Below are 18,603 nucleotides of genomic sequence, written 5' to 3'. Positions count from 1 at the left end.
GCCACACCTTGGTCAAGGGCACAGACAGGAGGAGTATTAACCCTAACATGCGTGTATTTTTTTCTTTTTTTTTTGATGGTGGGGGAAACCAGAGCACCCGGAGAAAACCCTCCACAGACACATGGAGAACATTCAAACTCCACACAGAGGACAACCTGGGATGACCCCCACGGTTGGACAACCCCGGGGTTCGAACTCAGGACCTTGTGTAAATAAGTTTGTCAATTTAGAAGTCTTTTTTTAGGCCCCTTTACGTGTTTTTGCTGTATCTCGGGCTGTAGACTTCACCATGCATACAAAGATATGCAAACAGAGGTCAAAGTTCACCAGCTGGACCGCTCTCGCTGCCTCTCAGCCAATGCTCAATCACTCCCTACCTTGTTAAGGTTTTAACGAGGGTGTTTTTAACAAAGGATTTATTTTATTATACTACCCTCTCCAGCATAGTTTCAGTCGCAAGGTCAACTTTCAATTTTTCATCAGGCGACAACAGGGCAGGGTCTGCATCGCTGCGCTGTCTTGAGTTTTACTGTGGTGATATAGGAGGGTAGTGTGTCCTGGCAGCAGGTAAAACATCAGCAAAGCCTCTTTTAAAATGTGTGCTGATGGCAGGACTGCTTTTTGGCCTGGTGAGATTTTGTCATTGCAAATGAATAGGCTGATTTGGAAATGTCAGCATTAATACATTTCCTTTAACCGCCAGCGAATCCAAAAATGTCTTGCTCAAAGCTTTCAGGTAATTGAGGTAAATGTGTTTTGTATTTTCCCTGTAAGTTTATGTCGCCTCATAATCCAGCTCTTCAGGATATCATGCTGTACAATCTACTTTGAACAACACAAGCAATAGCTTCATATATGATGGGTTCATCATCAGCGGTCACTCGGGTCGAGTGACTGTCCTGCTTCTAGGTCCTTGTGGGAGGATGCCTGTGCGTGACAGCTTTTTACATGAAGAAACTGATGTGCCTGCAACCACCACATGGTCCTTGGCAGGGGGTGGCCAGAGTCCAATGGCATGGAGAACCAAGACGATTGGGGACCACACTCTTGTTGCAGCCTTCATCCACCTTCACTGTCACTGTGACCTGGAGACGTCTTCCGCCAGTTCCACCATCGAGGTCTTTGTTGGATTGTGCTTCATCTGGAACCTCCCCCTTGACCTAGCCGCCTTGGGTGACCCTACCAGGAGCCAAGCACCGCATGGCATAGCTCTTGGGATCATTGGTACACACAAGCTTCTCCACCACGACACGGTGGTGATCCAGGAGAAGATGGGTTGATGGTCCAATATAGTCCATGCCGGCTCTTTCAATGGAAACATGAGTAAATGTAGTGGGACAAAGGGTGGAGTTGAGGTAGCCAAAGATTTGACCAACCAACATTTGTGGTGGGCAGCCCCATTACCTACATTTATCTGCACACATGTTTAGCCAGCAGAGTTGCACTTTAAAACCCCTCAGTGCCATCAGATTATGTCAGATTATTAGCCATCAGATCATATGAAACTGCTAGGACAAGCATTTCAGGGAGCAACACCAGGGTTACTTTTGATACTATGTATGACAGACAACTCATGGTATGTACTCTTAAGTATGAGTATATTTACAATAAACCGGGGTGCACCAACTGTTCATTGACTTTATTACTTGTTTATTGCATTATATTACTTAAAAAATGGTTTTATCCCAACTCTGCTTCAAAGAAAAACCCTTGGAGAGTGCTCCTAACTCAGCTCTGCTGCTACCCAGTACAACTGCATTAACCAGTGAGCAAGTAAAAAAAACCAAACAAAAACACTTTACATTTTGAATGGTCCTCTGCTGTCCCCGAGTCTCCACGACATTAAGAATGCCTGATGTCCCCTCAAACTAAACTGAGCAGGTCAATACAACAATACCAAGTTGAATTCACCCGTTAAAGTTACTGTACTGCAAATGTCTCTTTGGATACTTTCCATTGCTGGCATATTTGAGACGATCAGTCAGTCCATATATATCCAAATCATAGATGCTTTTGGAATCACTCATTTTTTAATAACATTTTTTGGCATTTTTTTTCCATTTTATTTGACAGTGACAGTAGAGAGATACAGGAAAGGCAGGGAGAGAGAGGTGATGACATGCAGCTGAATTTGAACCCAGGCTGTTGAGGTAAGGACTCAGCCTTGTGTGGTACGTTCTCTACCAGGTGAGTCATCAGGGCGCCCCCAGTGCTCATTTTAATGGTTACCATCAGGAAGGCTCTTACCCAGGAAAAATCATATGGCATAGCGCTGTATGTGGTGGTGATTGTTTTGTGTGTGTGCGTGTGCGTGCATGTGTTTGTGTGTGTGTGTGTGTGTGTGTGTGTGTGTGTGTGTGTGTGTGTGTGAGAGAGAGAGAGAGAGAGACTGGCTGACCCGTCAAGAGACAATGACAATGAACTGAGGGGAATTTTGCATTTTTGTCTTTACCACTCCTCGCAGTTGACCGGTTTACTAGCTATGGACTCTGATTCCACTTCTGTGGTTCTACTACTGGAACTCAGTGCAGCCTTTGACACCATTGATCACTGGAAACTATCAGGCAGATTAAATTGTAATTTTGGTGTCTCTGGTTTAGCTCTCTCTTGGCTTAAGTCCTATTTATCTGGAAGAACACATTGTGTCTGCTATAGTAATATTATATCAAAATTCTGTGACGTTAAATATGGTGAGCCTCAGGGCTCAGTTCCTGGCCCTCTACTTTTCTCTCTTCACATTACACCTCTTGGCCAAATTATATGCAGTTATGGAATAAATTTCCCTCGCTATGCTGATGATACTCAGCTGTATGTGCCAATAAGGGCTGATGATCATACTCAAATGACTAACTCAGAGGCCTGCTTGGTTACTGAGAAAAATGGGATGTCACTTAACTTTCTGCTTTTAAAGTCGGATAAAACTGAGATGCTGGTCATTGGCCCTGCTAGACACAGACACAAATTTGATTAAGTAATGATAACAATCGACAACTCTGGTTTCACAAAGTGTGGCAGCCAAAAATCTTGGTGTTACATTTGATCCCAGCCTTTCCTTTGATAAGCACATTAAAGAAATCACCAAGACTGCCTTTTTTCACATACGTAACATAGTTCAAATTCAGTCTTTTCTCTCCATGGCTGACACAGAGACTATAATACATGCATTTGTTTCATCCAGACTTGATTACTGTAATGTTCTGTTGTCAGGTCTGCCACATTCTAGTACTAAAAGTCTTCAGATGGTTCAGAATGCTGCTGCTAGAATCCTAACTAAATCTAGGAAATTTGACTATATTATACCAATTCTTGCCTCCCTTCATTGGCTTCCTATCCATGTTAGATCAGTACACAAGGTGCTTCTGCTGACTTATAAAATCCTAAATGGGCTTGCCCCATTTTACCTGTCTGATCTCCTTACACTGTACATTCCATCTCGAGCTCTTTGCTCAAAATACAGGGCTCCTGTGTGTACCCAAAGTTAAAAAGAAGTCAGCTGGTGGCAGGGCCTTTTCCTATCGGGCTCCGTTCTTGTAGAATAACCTGCCTGCTGCCATCAGACAATCAGAGTCTGTTGAGTCCTTTAAATCCAGACTTAAAACTCGTCTTTTTGCCTTAGCTTACAATTAGTTGCCTTTAAGTTGTATGCTTCACAACCTGTACTGCATAGCGAGTCGGTTTTCTGTCTCAATGAATTTACCAACCACTGTTCTGCTGGCATGGTTATAGAGTATAGATTATTGACTATTGCAAACCGTTCTCTTCTCTCACATCTTTTCTCTCTCTCTGAATGATGTCTTCTCCTTTCTCTTCTTCTGTGTGTGAATGGTATCATGTGAGTCTCCCTTGTGTGCACATGCAGTTGGTTCTCCTCCCAGGTCTCCATGGTGATGGTGGTCGCCACTTGGACGCTGCCTGGCATTCCCCCCATCACATTTTCTTTTTATATATCTTATAAATCCATTTATATATGGATATATATATATATATATATATAAATATATATATATATTTATTTATTTATTTATTTATTTATTTATTTATTTATTTATTTATTTTACATGATGATGCTGGTCACATGGCTTGGGTCCTGGGCTGTTCCGGTGGCGTCTGGACACTGCTTGGCATCCTGCGCATCATATTCTTCATAAATTTTATAATTCCATTATAATTCTGTTTATCCTCTTTCAATATTGTATTGTGTAAATTGGGTAAACACAACATCCATTGCATGTTGTCTGTCTTGGGAGAGAGATCCCTCCTCTGTTGCTCTCCCTGAGGTTTCTTCCTATTTTTTCTCCCTGTTAAAGGGCTGTTTTTTTTTAGGGAGCTGTTCCTTATCCGATGAGAGGGACAGGATGTTGTGTTACTGTTAAGCCCACTGAGGCAAATTTGTAATTTGTGATATTGGGCTATACAAATAAATTGACTTGACTTGACTTGACCAGGCGATAGTGCTTATCTGAACACATTATGGTGTTAGCTTAGCAGCTGTTCATGTTAAGCTGCAGGACCTGCAAGCAGAACAGAGCTGCACAGAAAATCCTTGGCATATTAGTAAGGACTGATTGTTTGAACTGAGACACTGCCGCTGCTGCTGTGTTTGTGCAAGGCAATCACTTACAACACTGCCTTCACAGGGCCTTTTGATAACTAAAACTTCTATTTGTGGTGAGAGTGACCAGCGAGGTCAAAATAGACAGGGGTTACGGGCGGCAATAACAGCTGTCTTTGTACGGCCTAACACCTTACTTTATATGGCTGTCTCTTTCACTATGTCATTCTGTCAATCTGTCACTGTAATGTCTCATGCCAAATCGCCCGCTGTCTTCCCTCTCCGCTTTCTCCCTCCTTTTATGTCTGTTTGATAAAAAAACTCTCTCTCTCTTTCTTTCTCTCTCTCTCTCTCCCTCTGTGTATGTGTGTATGTGTGTGTATGTGTGTGGGGGGTCTCATAGTGACAGAATTATGAACAGATGCAGGTCTTTATTTATAAATGGCCTGGTGACATGCCAGTGACGGTGGACACACCATTGAACTTCCCTGTCACCTACGCCAGATAAATCCACTGCACCCCTTTGTCTCTGTAGGAAATCAACCTGTGTATTAATCTATACTAATCCAAGTGTGAATTTTTTTCCATCTCAACACTACTGATTTCTTTTTAAACAACACTATTTTCTTAATCGTAAAAGTTGGGCAAGGGAATATGGAAACATTTCCTTAAATCTATATTTTTAAAGCCAAAACCTTTACAACCCCTTAGATTATTATACAGGTTGAATGAAATACTACAGGCATGACAACATAGTCATGTAAAATATATTAACTAGAACAGCCACGTAAGTCAGTATCAGTATTGGTTATTGATAAAAAAAAAATTTTTTTAAATCTACCTAAAACAATGTGTTGTCTGAATTTATTGAGAGGCTCGATACAGGTAAATGCTTGAAATCTGGTTTAACATACCACTAATTTCACACAGATCTGGTCTAAATACTGCAGGGCAAACTCTAACAAGGCATATTTAGGTAGCGCTGCTCTTGTTTTTACCCTTCCTCTCTCTAGCTCGACCTCTGTACCATGTTTGCCCCGCTCTGTTTGTCTGTTACCTTTTTTACACCCTATCTCCACCTACAAAACTGTGTACTTTCCACATGTGCATTCTTTCCCCTCTCCCACCCCTCTACCCAGCCCCCTTTTAAACACCTCCCCCATCCCCCATCCCCCATCCCTCTCCCCAGTTCTCCATTCCTCTGCCTGCCCCCATCCATGCCCTCCCAAGGGCCCACCCCTCCGTTTCTGCTTTGTAATAAATTGTCCTCTACTAGTCAACGTCAAGTCACGGGACAGGGCTTGCTGTTATCACTGTCAAGTTTCCAAGGGATTTTGAGCATACCTTGTCCCAATCAGAAGAGAAAGGGGCAGGTCTACCTGTGAATCCCTCCTACCTGTCAAAAACACCCATCTGTCCTTCATGTGTCAAGCTGAGGTTGCTGACCTAAAAAGGCATGTGCCTGTGAATGAATGTTTGGGACTCGGTGTTTAAATGCTGACAGCAGGTGAGGCCACTTTACTCTCTTGTCTCTTCATCTCCTCCTCTCCAGGGAGCACAGACACACTCTTCCTCCTCAGCTCCTGAAGGTAAGTCCCTTTAGTGCCGGGATGTTAGCATCACTCCAGGAGGTTTGCAGAGTCAGCATTAGGTAAACATTTGATGAGTAAGAAAACATGTATGAAGTTGAGGTTACACCAATGGTTGGTCAAACAGAATGATCGTTTGCAGACAAGAGTTAGACTGATCCAGGTCAATGAAAACTGGGCTGGAAGTCATTTATCAGTTATTTTTTGAGTGCTAAGCATTTGGTCTTTGTTTCAACATCCCTAAACATGCTTAAACACAGTATAGAAACCAAGCTCATATGTTGTTCATCATGCTGGTTTGTGCCACAATAGAAACAGGTTAGATACTACCTAATGCCTCTTAGATCTCCATAGAGAGGTACCAATACATTTGCAGCATTCAACTAAATGAAACTTGAATGGTCTCCTTGGGGAATGTACATTGGGTAAAAAACAAGGCTATACTGTTACTATTTCAAGACTAGAAAAAAAACATTAATTCTCATAATCAAACTATCGATGGTTATATATTAACTTGGAAACCGCGCAGCAGTGAATGATGGCTTGGTAACGCTACATATCAGCTAAAATGTAGCATCATAGATTGATAGATTCTTTATTGCGTTTGAGGAAATGTGTTTACCGCCATTTATATTTCCACATATGCATATATACAATAATACATTTGCACATAGGTACAGCTGCCGAGCATAGATATACTGTAGGTACATGACATTATGGGGGACATGGGTACACAGATGTGGACAAAGACGTTCAGCGGGGTATTTTGCTGCAGCAGAGGGGATGAAACTCTTGCCAATGCAGGCTTTTCTCCAGGCTTTGGACCTGTATCCGTGGCCAGGTGGGAATAAAGTGAGGAATGGGTTGAGGGGGTGCCCGGGGTCATTTGCTGTAATAAGTGTTTTACATGTGACATAATATCTAGCCATTACCTGGCTGTTAGGTGGAAATTAGAGACTTTGATCATGTATTCGCTGGCCATGAAGCCAGGGCTCGTTAAAACATCCTTACTGTCTAGTGTTGCAATCTTTCAGTTATTGTTTCAGCGTCCCAAGTCAATGAATTTAAACTGATTTTGGATTTTGGATGGTAATGTCATTTTCATTATTATTATGATTTGTTTTTAATCTTTTCTTAACTACAAGTAATAGGTGGCATCCAACAACCTTCATGTGCAAAAATTCACTTTGCCCCTGTGATATTCATACTGTATGATATTTTGAAGTGGACGGGTGAAGCGGAAATGTTTGGTACGTTCTGTGATAATAAGTCCACGAACAGGAAATGCTGCAACAGTTTGGTCAATTCACATGCACAAACTGTTCACTTCATTGCAATGCAGAGAAGAAAATCTGAACTCTGCAGGAATTAAAATAAGAAAGTCGCGAGTGTGAGGGTTAAACTCGCTCCCTTGTTATCACCATGCATTACAGACTGATGCACGGATGAAAGGGAATGATGAGTTTTACACCTCTTCGTAACCATGTTTGTGCGGCGATGCCTGACACATGACAGGGTTTAGAGCGAGGTGACGGACGAGTTGTGACTGAAGGAACAAGGTTTGCACCAGGAACTAGGATGTTGGTTTTAGATTCAAAGTGAATTTAGTCCCGCTCTGGGTTCATTAAAACAGAGCTCAGGGCTCCACGCGCAACGGGAGGACTCGCAACTGAGGAATCCAATCTTAATCATTAAATCGTACGTTAACTTCCACCGTGACGGCTCCACCATTAATGCTTGGGGGGGGGGTGACACTTTTCATGTCTTGAAACTCACTTGAAACTCACCACCCACCATCAGGAGGTTGGTGTTTCATTGCAAAACATGGCTTAACTAGCAGGGAAAAAAACAATTAGATAAACATATCACTAGTCGAGCACACATTTCCAAGAGGGGAAAAGTGCGGTAGGTGAAATACACATAACATACCCAAAGCTAAATGGCACGTCCATCGGCTTAGTTGTGCAAATTGCGGAGAGGCCTGCAAATTGTTTTGGTTGTTTCATCCCGGTTTAACGGGCCCTGCTTTAACGAGTAAGCGCTGTAAAACGGAGGCGGCAGCGGTAAGCCAAGGTGACAGAGGAGCCCTTGTGACTGTTGGATTGTGCCAAATAACAGCCTGTCTCTGTATCTGTCCGTCAGCGAGGCTTTTACACGAACCACGCAGGGGACGCTGACAGCTCGGATTAATGTCAGACGACTGGGGATCAGAAGGGGCGAAGGGAAGAAAGAAGGACACATACCCTATTGTGCACAATGAACACCCAGATAAATTAGGAGGAAAAAAAGCTTCAGAGTTTTTTGTCTCACATTGTCTGTTACTTCTATTTAATTGCTGTATCTCTCTTTGCCTCTGTTTTGTTATTCGTTTGTGTGTCCATCAGGGTCTCCATCTTATTAGTCGGTCAATATGTGTGATGAGGAGGAAACCACAGCCTTGGTGTGTGACAATGGCTCAGGGCTGGTGAAGGCAGGCTTCGCCGGAGACGATGCTCCCAGAGCCGTCTTCCCCTCCATTGTTGGACGGCCCAGACACCAGGTGGGACATGCGTCACATGCCATCACATGGAACAATTCCCACTGGGATTCACACCCACACCCACACACCCACACACACACACACACCCACACACACACACACACACACACACACACACACACACACACACACACACAACTCCGCAATACATCTTTCAACCCTACCGTATGTTTGTTTTTCTATATTTGTGAGGACCCCTCATTGACTACATTCATTCCCCTAACCTTAACACCTTAACCATCATAATGACATGCCTAACCTTAACCCTTACCTTAACCTTAACCTAAGTCTAATTCTAACCTTAACCCTAAACCCAAGTCTCCTGACCCTAAAATAGACCCTTTTCATCATGGGGACCCATAAAATGTCCCTGCAAGGTAGCTGTTTTCTGGTTTTTCTATCCTAATGGGGGACATTTGGTCCCCACAGGGATAGAAAAACAAACACACACACACACACACACACACACACACACACGTGTGCACCCACAACTCCACTCTACAGCAGTCTCAATGGTATGTGCAGAATGTGTGATGTGTTCTTCAGACTATGCTACCATATAATTGGATGACATTTGTGTGCATGTGTGTGTGTTTGTGGGTGCACGATCAAAGCATGGCTTCTCCTGTTGGTAATTTGTTTATATATCTATCTATCTATCTATCTATCTATCTATCTATCTATCTATCTATCTATCTATCTATCTATCTATCTATCTATCTATCTATCTATCTATCTATAGATAGATAGATATATATAGATATAGAGATATAGATATAGATATAGATAGATAGATATATAGATAGATAGATAGATAGATAGATAGATAGATAGATAGATAGATAGATAGATAGATAGATAGATAGATAGATAGATAGATAGATAGATAGATAGATAGATAGATAGATAGATGACAGACAGATAAAAAGACATTTTGTATATTCGACAGTACATTTTTTTCTTGCCACTCATTTCTTTGTTGCACTATAAATTGTTCTGCATCAGCACTTTTTCATGAAATGTACCGTGGTTTACCTGTTATTTGCGTCATCAAAAATTTCAAGTTTCGATAGCAGAAAATCATGAAGCTGCAAAAGCTGACACTGAACCGAACAAATCTCTTCAAAAGCTAATTCAAGCTCCCGTCATATTTTTTTTAAAATAATAATCTCATTATTTATTGATCCCTATACAGAACTTCCTTTTACTCTCCCCTCTCCGGGGCTGTCAGATCGCAGGATCTGCCACACAACAATGCGTCTAGAGTGTTCAAGGCTTTTACATTTTTTCTTTTTTTCTTATTCACAGACAGTTCAGTGGGGTGGGTGGGTACATAGTCTCAAACACAGATGTGCAAAACTGATGTCCTTCAAATGAAGGCCAGACTCCTTGAACAAGTGCGGTCCAGCAGTGTACGCTAAAGAACCTTGTATGTAGCAGGTTTTCATCTCAGCTTCAATACGCTGCACCAGCTGCCTTTACTAACGAGTTCCCCTTCCTGGTTGACAGTGTGCTGTGAAGTGAAATCAGCCGGTGTTGTGTTTGTTGGGAATGAAAGCATGTGTACACGTGGTTTCCAATGCAACTTGGCTGGACAGAACTGCTCTAAATGCTTGGCAAACTTGCCTCCTTGTGTAATAGGACATCTCTCTCCTCTCTGTGCTGATGTCTCTGTCTCTCTGTCTGTCTGTCTGTCTGTCTGTCTGTCTGTCTGTCTGTCTGTCTGTCTGTCTGTGTCTCTCTCTCTCTCTAAAGGGCGTGATGGTAGGCATGGGTCAGAAGGACAGCTATGTAGGCGATGAGGCGCAGAGTAAGAGAGGTATCCTGACCCTAAAATACCCCATCGAGCATGGCATCATCACCAACTGGGATGACATGGAGAAGGTACAACAGCATTTAACTCATCCCCTCTCCCCTCTCCCCTCTCCTCTACTTTCTTCCCTCTCATGTTAGAATTGGGACACTAAAATGGAGCTGTGGTTTACAGATGTGCCGTTTTCAAGGACTAAGAGCATCAAGCTGCACTGATAAAATGCACTATATTATAAACCACTGACAATTATGAATAACCTTTCAGACTACTATAGTACCCTTGTCTACAGGGTATGTTCTTGATCCAACAATGTTGATTCAGAGTTTGCAGTCTTGAGAGATTATCGCTCTACATTGTGTTGTATTTGCTTAAAAATCCATGCAAATTTCTTTCTTCATGAAGTTTTATTTATTTTTGTTTTTTTATATATTATCCAGTGGTACAAAATATATACCAGTACTGTGGAACAGGAATCTGATCATAGTTCAAACATTATTTCAAAGTATCATATAACGACATATGTTACAACCCTTCACCTTTTTTGGGGGGGGTCCCCCCTTGTTCTTCCTAACTGTATCCGGCCAATTACCCCACTCTTCCGAGCCATCCCGGTCGCTGCTCCACCCCCTCTGCCGATCCGGGGAGGGCTGCAGACTACCACACGCCTCCTCCGATACATGTGGAGTCACCAGCCGCTTTTTTTTCACCTGACAGTGAGGAGTTTCACCGGGGGGATGTAGCGCGTGGGAGGATCACGCTATTCCCTCCAGTTCCCCATCCCCCCAAACCAGCGCCCTGACTGACCAGAGGAGGTGCTAGTGCAGCGACCAGGACACATACCCACAGGGATTCAAACTGGCGATCCCCGTGTTGGTAGGCAACGGAATAGACCGCTACACTACCCGGACGCCCTTCACCTTTGTATTTGTGTGTAGTATCTGTGCAGTAAAGATACACATCTTGTAGCTTTCAAATTAACTGATTCAACACTTGAAGAAAAGGACTTCTTCAGCATCAAAAAACACTGTTGAGCTCAACAGGAACATAGCAATTAAGCAGAGCAGCAATATTGACTCTCCGATAGGTTTGATAACCTCAGCAGTGTTCATGGTCTTCGTTCGAGTAATGAGTTCAACGTCCCCACAGACTGACATGAGAAGGACACCTACTGATTTGGTTGGATGTCCATCTGAAATTAGTTCTGGGTGAAGTAGAAGTAGGAATTTGAAATATATGCTTATGTGACCTGATGTGAGCCATTTTGAGTAAAAACGTTGCTTCGTCTGTGCTGTGCAGGATGGACATTTGAAAACGGACCGCTGCAGTAACAAATGAAAACGAGTATCCCATTAGGCCATTGGTTAAAATTGGGTTACATTACTGACTGTAAGACAAATTGGTTATTTCAATAGTGGCTGGCCTGTAATAATTAATTAACCACAGGGGGGTATCACATTGCGTCATAGATGGCCCTCTTATGGATAGATAGGGTAGCAAAAGGACACATGCACTGTGGAGCAGACTATACTGAACTATACTCGGCTGAATACTCATTTTGTTCTTGCTCTTCAGATTTGGGAAAACTCAAAGAATATCCAGAACCAGAATCAGAATCAACTCTATTTGGCCATGTATGTTTGCACTACATGGAATTTGATTCTGGTTTAGAGGCTCCCAATGTACTTACATAGAACAACAGCGTAACAATTTTCAGGAATGTATACAAGGAATTACTATACACAGGTGAAACAGGAAGGCAATAGTGCCATGGTGCAGAGTGCAAAGATGCAGGAATAACTATGTTAGCAGGTTACTTATATACTTGAGGAAGTCGACATGATAGAATATGCATGTATACATACAATATACGGTATATGCAGCGTGCTTAGATTTATGAAGACAATGTTAAGTGTTCATCAGAGTGACAGCCTGCGGAAAGACACTGTTCTTGTGTCTGGTAATGGGCTCATCAGCATTACAAAATATTGAAAATTGTTTGTTAATCTTACTGTTTTGCAGGTTGATAAGAATTGCTATGAGGCGCCATGATAAGCTATAAGATTCACGTCTCTTATGCTAACATCAAAGACTTGCTACTCGGATGAAAAAAGTGTGGATGGTCTGTTATCATTTCAAGAAAGTTATGAGATTCATGTGTGTGAATCATGTGGGGTCAGTATTCTGATGAAGACCGAAATGTACTGTCATTTTTTAGTTAGTAAGTCAATGCAATTCATTTATTGTAACATGTGATAGTGTGTATGTTTGTGTACCCATTTATATCCGTGCAATAGGAAACGGTGGATAAATTCATGAGCCTGGGTTTTATAGAAAAGCCCACCTTCCCTCTCTCTCTCTCTCTCCCTCTCTCTCTCTCTCCCTCTCCCCCCCCCCCTCTCTCTCTCACTCACTCTCTCCTTGTTAAGTGACAGGACTGGAGGGGTGAATGGACAAAAGAGGGTTTCCTTTCTTCCTCCTTCAGGATCTAAGACAATTAACATCTTTCTACTCTCTCTGCTGATCTGCTGATCTCTCTCTCTCTCGCTCTCTCCCCCCTTCGTGAAGTGACAGGTCTGGAGGGGGCGATTGAACAAAAGATGGTTCCCTTCCTTCCTCCTTCAGGATCTAAGATAACTAACAGGCTTCTTGAGTAAAGTCTTGGGGTTTCTCCCCCTAGCTTTAGTTGCTTCTGGCCTCAGTCTCTTGCCAACAACTACTAAAGAAACCAAGCTGTCATCCGGCTGCTTTCTTTTTTTGTCGAGAACTGTTTATGTAGTTGGTAAGTCATTGAGTTCTGTGTCCTCCTTCTCCTCTTTCTCTCCTTTTCAACCTGTGCAGATATGGCACCATACCTTCTACAACGAGCTGAGAGTGGCTCCAGAGGAGCACCCTGTCCTACTGACTGAGGCCCCGCTTAACCCTAAGGCTAACAGAGAAAAGATGACACAAGTACACCACACACACACACACACACACACACACACACACACACACACACACACACCATCATCATCTTTAAAGTTTGAATTTTTTTTAATCATTATCGTTTTTAATCATCGTGGCCCTCCTTCTGAAACTGATTTAATTCTTCTTTTTCTTCCTTCTCTACTTTTCTACTCTGCTCATCCCTTTCTCCCCACTTCTCCCCGTCATCGCCCTTCATCTCTCCTCCTTTCCTTTCCTCATCTCATTTTTCCTCTCTGTCTCTCCCATCCTAAACTCTTCTCTTCTTCGCCCTCTCTGTCCTTGCTTGTCATTGCCTCATTTCTCCTTTGCTCTGATTTCCTTTCCGCTTGCTCCCTCCCATCTCTTCTTTCCCCTCCTTTGCTCCCATACCCTCCTCCACTGTCCTTGTCGACAGATTATGTTTGAGACCTTTAACGTCCCAGCTATGTATGTGGCCATCCAAGCTGTCCTTTCTCTCTATGCCTCTGGCAGGACCACAGGTCAGACAGTACACAATGCGAGTGAGGCCTTACTTGACAGATCTGTTCCCTCACCACAGGACCACACCTCCTAATAAGGTTACTGATAGGTACCAACCCTGTGCTCACGTGAGGGGACCCACCAGAAACAAGCCCTGACTTACACTGACATCCTGACCCATAGCACGAGGGGTTAGAGGACATTTCTGGGGCGGTCTGGTGATTGTAATTTTTTCTTCAGCAGTATGGTATTCCTTTCAGCGCAGTGCTTTAGGATTTGCAATGTTTGAAACCCTTCGAATCATGTAATTGTATTTACTCTCCTTCAAACAAAATGTAGAAATACTTACTACAAGTAGGCAGAATGCATACAATTGAAAATGTCTTTGCTATTAGTAGGTATCAGAGATTGGTATCGGCATTTATCTAGGACATACTATATTTATTCATTTATTTATTTACATTTCCTGGGTATAAAGTACCAAGGGGATGGTAATATATTACATCTTGTCTTTTATATGAGTATAACAACCCTGCACACTGAAAGAGCTCAAAGAGAAGGTTATTTTGTCAATTGTCCTATCCAACCATGTCCATCCACAATAATACACACACACACACACACACACACACACACACACACACACACACACACACACACACGCACAACCTAACTAAAAAAAAAAATGTGTGTGCTTAAGTATAACAGTTGGTGCCAGTGTTTATTCTCCCATTTAACCAACTGTTATGTTGGTTGATAATTACAATAATAATGATGGTGTGACACATAACATGACCTGTCTTTAGATAATTAGAACAGATTGTGTTTGTCATGTCAGAATAAACTCAGTCTCTGTGCTTGATTATTTTTCAGGCATTGTCCTTGATGCTGGTGACGGTGTTACTCACAATGTGCCAGTCTATGAAGGCTATGCTCTACCTCATGCTATAATGAGGCTGGACCTTGCAGGCAGAGACCTCACTGACTACCTTATGAAGATCCTGACTGAGAGAGGCTACAGCTTCGTTACCACTGGTACTAAAATATAAATATATATATATACACACACACACACACACACACACACACACACTCACACACACACACACAAACCACATACTCAGATTCCTATTAGCCATCCATAATCTAATATACTGATACTGCCTCTCTCTGGCTGAGTATTGTAGATGCACTTATAGGCACGCAAATAAAAAAACAAAAAACTGTCAGACCAAACTGGTTTTATGGGGACTAATATACAAGCAAATGTAATGTTAATGCCCAGAAATTGGTGCTGTTATAATAATACATACCGTGAGGCGGTCTTAAGTATCTATTAAAAGTTGTATATAACTTATTGCTGTGTGTACAAAACATAAGGGATGTCTGCTTTTTCTTATAAATAGATTGACCAGGTGAATACAGGTAGAAGTTGTCATCCTAGCTGATTTCATTTCAAATCGACCTTAATTGGAGCAAAGAGAGAGGAGAGGATAGATTAGATTAGGAATTTCAAAGCTTGAGACATTTGATAAACTGTTTATGTAACCGAGGGAGCATGGGGGCAAAATGGTGTTTTTTTTTATATAAAGTATGGATGCCAAGGTTGCTGGTTTTAGTATATCCAGAACTGTTGTGTTTTTTATGCTCCCGAGTTTCTGTTGTGTATCTCAAAAGGCTCACCAAAACATCCAGCCAAGTACAGGCCAGTAGCCAAAAATGTTGAAAAGATTGAAAGGAGACTGCCAAAAACGGTGCAAAGCAACAGACAGTTTGCTTTTAGTCAAGCTGTGACACTCCAGGAGCAATAACATTAGTGCAGAAAGACTCATTCATGACTGCACAACTTGACACAAATTACCATGTAAGATTTCGTCGCAAAAAAAAAAAGTGTTTGCAACACACAAAATGTCAAAAACATTGGACTCTTGGAGATTGGGAAACATTGGCTGGTCTGATGAACCACAGGTCCTGGGTTTTAACACTGATGGGAAGACATGGGAAAAGAGGAAACCACAGGACTCCATGCATCCATCATGCCACATGTCAAAACTGCCAACTGGTGGTGGTGGTGGTGTAATGATGTGTTTTCATGGTGCATATCAGGTCCTTTGATAAAAGACAAGCAATCTTTGGATGTCAGAGGCAATATGGACATAATTTCCCTTTTGGTGCCTCTCCTCACGGCATCAACTCACAGCTGGACTTTTTCAGTAGGAGAACACCTCATGCCATATTGATAAAATTGACCAGCCGGGGGCGTCCGAGTGGCATAGTGGTCTATTCCATTGCTTACCAACATGGGAATCACAGGTTTGAATCCCCGTGTTACCTCCAGCTTGGTCGAGCGTCCCTACAGACACAATTGGCCGTGTCTGCGGGTGGGAAGCCGGATGTGCGTATGCGTCATGGTCACTGCACTAGCGCAGTCAGGTCTGGTCAGTCAGGGCACCTGTTCGGGTGGGGAGGAGGATCTGGGGTGAATAGCGTGATCTTCTCACACGCTACGTCCCCCTGGCGAAAGTCTTTACTGTCAGGTGAAAAGAAGTGGCTGGCGACTCCACATGTATCGGAGGAGGCATGTGGTAGTTTGCAGCCCTCCCCGGATCGGCAGAGGAGAGGGGAGGAGCGACCGGAACGGCTCGGAAGAGTGGGGTAATTGGATGGGTATAATTTGGGAGAAAAAGGGGGAAATCCAAGAAAGAAAAAAAAGACCAGCAGTGGTTCCCCAAAAATGACAGGTAAATCAACTTAATGCAGTAACCTGCCCAGCCACCAGACCTCAGTCCAATTGAGCATTTGTTGGATGAGACGTGATGAGCTGTTCATTACAGATCCAAAACCAGCCAATCAGCACCCCTAGAGAACGCATTCAACACCTTGTTAAGACGGGGTGCAACACAATATTAGAAAGGCATCATCGATGTTTTGTACAATCAGTTTATCACACGTATTCTCTCACACCTTTCTTGATTTTTTTGTTCTCCCCTAGCTGAGCGAGAGATAGTGCGTGACATCAAGGAGAAGTTGTGCTATGTAGCTCTGGACTTTGAGAACGAGATGGCCACTGCCGCCTCCTCTTCCTCCCTGGAGAAGAGTTATGAGCTGCCTGATGGGCAGGTCATCACCATCGGCAATGAGAGATTCCGTTGCCCGGAGACCCTCTTCCAACCTTCTTTCATCGGTTAGTGGATAAAAGAAGGTCTTTGTTGTCATTGTGAATACGGTTACATAAGGATCCATTCTCCTCAGTGCTATCCTACACCTTCTGTAAATTAATTGGTTGAACATCCAATTCATCTGCCAAGGACACGTTTCTCTCCCTCTCCAACTTGTTTGTATTGTATAACTTGTCTCCTCCTCCTTCAGGTATGGAGTCTGCAGGCATCCATGAGACTACATACAATGGTATTATGAAGTGTGATATTGACATCCGTAAGGACCTGTATGCCAATAACGTCCTGTCAGGGGGTACCACCATGTACCCTGGTATTGGTGACCGCATGCAGAAAGAGATAACTGCCCTGGCACCAAGTACCATGAAGATCAAGGTAGACATACACACAAACTCAAAGACACATTTGCATCTCCAGCCCACCATACTCTCTCTGCCGCATATACTCATTTAACCATTCCTGTTTCTGCTCCTCTCAGATGATTGCCCCCCCAGAGAGAAAGTACTCCGTATGGATTGGCGGCTCCATCCTGGCTTCTCTCTCCACCTTTCAGGCCATGTGGATCAGCAAGGATGAGTATGAAGAGGCTGGACCATCTATTGTGCACAGGAAGTGCTTCTGAATCAATTCTTCCCTGTCTACATCCTGCCTCCATTATCTTTGTTTTTTGTCTCAGTTCATTCACCCCTATCTTCTTTTGCTCATGGAGTTGTCATGCTTCTTTCCTGTGTCAGCATTTTCTTTTAATTTCTCTCCCCCTCCCATCTCTCAATCTCTCTCTCTCTCGCTCTCTCTCTCTCACCTCTGTTTACTACATTGCTGCTTTGCCATCATTGTCCTCCTCCAAAATGCCCTCTGACTGTTGACTGAATTAGGGAATGTTGTCAAATAAATGAACTTTATGTTTTCATTCTTCTGACTTGTGTCTGGTGTAGCAGGGCTTTGATCATCTTTTTATACCGTGAACCAGATCTAAATTTCTGACAAGTAGACTCGGAGATGGTGGGATTGTTAAAGTGTTACATTATGCAATGGGAGTTGTTACTTTGCTCAGATATTACGGGAATGCTTTGTGTGTTCCACGTTCATGCAGCTGTAGGGTACTGCAGTACATAAAGTTACCAATGAACGTATAATTTAATGTCCACACAAAGTTGCAAGGCAGATGCATGATGCTTACTATTGTATTCAAAACGATGTAATTGGATAACAAGATTTAATCCATAGTCATAAACAGAGGGGGGGGGAGACTTTGACTTTTAAAATAACTTTTATTTACGTCACAGTATAGAGATCCTCCATTCCCACCATGTCAACATTAAACCGGTAAGCTAAAAAAACAAAACCTCAGGCATCATTACTGTGGCTCAATCAAATGAGACACACACACACACACACACACACACACACACACACACACACACACACACACACACACACACACACACACACACACACACACACACACAGCTCACATCAAAAACAAATTATCCATCATTGACTGCTGG

At 42.8% G+C, this 18,603-nt stretch overlaps 1 protein-coding gene across 1 annotated transcript; it reads left to right on the top strand.

Moving 5' to 3' along the window:
- The first annotated feature begins 6,030 nt into the window (after positions 1–6,030).
- Positions 6,031–17,964, top strand: acte1 (actin, epsilon 1). The gene is made up of 9 exons (XM_056281456.1): positions 6,031–6,059; positions 8,526–8,680; positions 10,436–10,564; positions 13,332–13,442; positions 13,855–13,939; positions 14,793–14,954; positions 16,912–17,103; positions 17,289–17,470; positions 17,574–17,964. Exons 2-9 carry the CDS (start codon positions 8,552–8,554, stop codon positions 17,715–17,717), a joined length of 1,134 nt encoding a protein of 377 aa, XP_056137431.1. The 5' UTR covers positions 6,031–6,059; positions 8,526–8,551; the 3' UTR covers positions 17,718–17,964.
- Positions 17,965–18,603: the final 639 nt, after the last annotated feature.

Source organism: Lampris incognitus, chromosome 6, assembly GCF_029633865.1.
Source record: "Lampris incognitus isolate fLamInc1 chromosome 6, fLamInc1.hap2, whole genome shotgun sequence".
NCBI classification, from domain to species: Eukaryota; Metazoa; Chordata; class Actinopteri; order Lampriformes; family Lampridae; genus Lampris; species Lampris incognitus.
The sequence above is the reverse complement of the archived record's forward strand: the minus strand, read 5'-3'. Positions and strand labels throughout refer to the sequence as shown.

What these genes read in the sequence shown, in the direction of transcription:
- acte1 (XM_056281456.1), top strand. Translation starts at nt 8,552, where the DNA reads ATGTGTGATGAGGAGGAAACCACAGCCTTGGTGTGTGACAATGGCTCA. An exon ending in TTGGACGGCCCAGACACCAG is followed by an intron (nt 8,681 to 10,435) that starts GTGGGACATGCG and finishes CTCTCTCTAAAG; the next exon opens with GGCGTGATGGTAGGCATGGG. An exon ending in ACTGGGATGACATGGAGAAG is followed by an intron (nt 10,565 to 13,331) that starts GTACAACAGCAT and finishes CAACCTGTGCAG; the next exon opens with ATATGGCACCATACCTTCTA.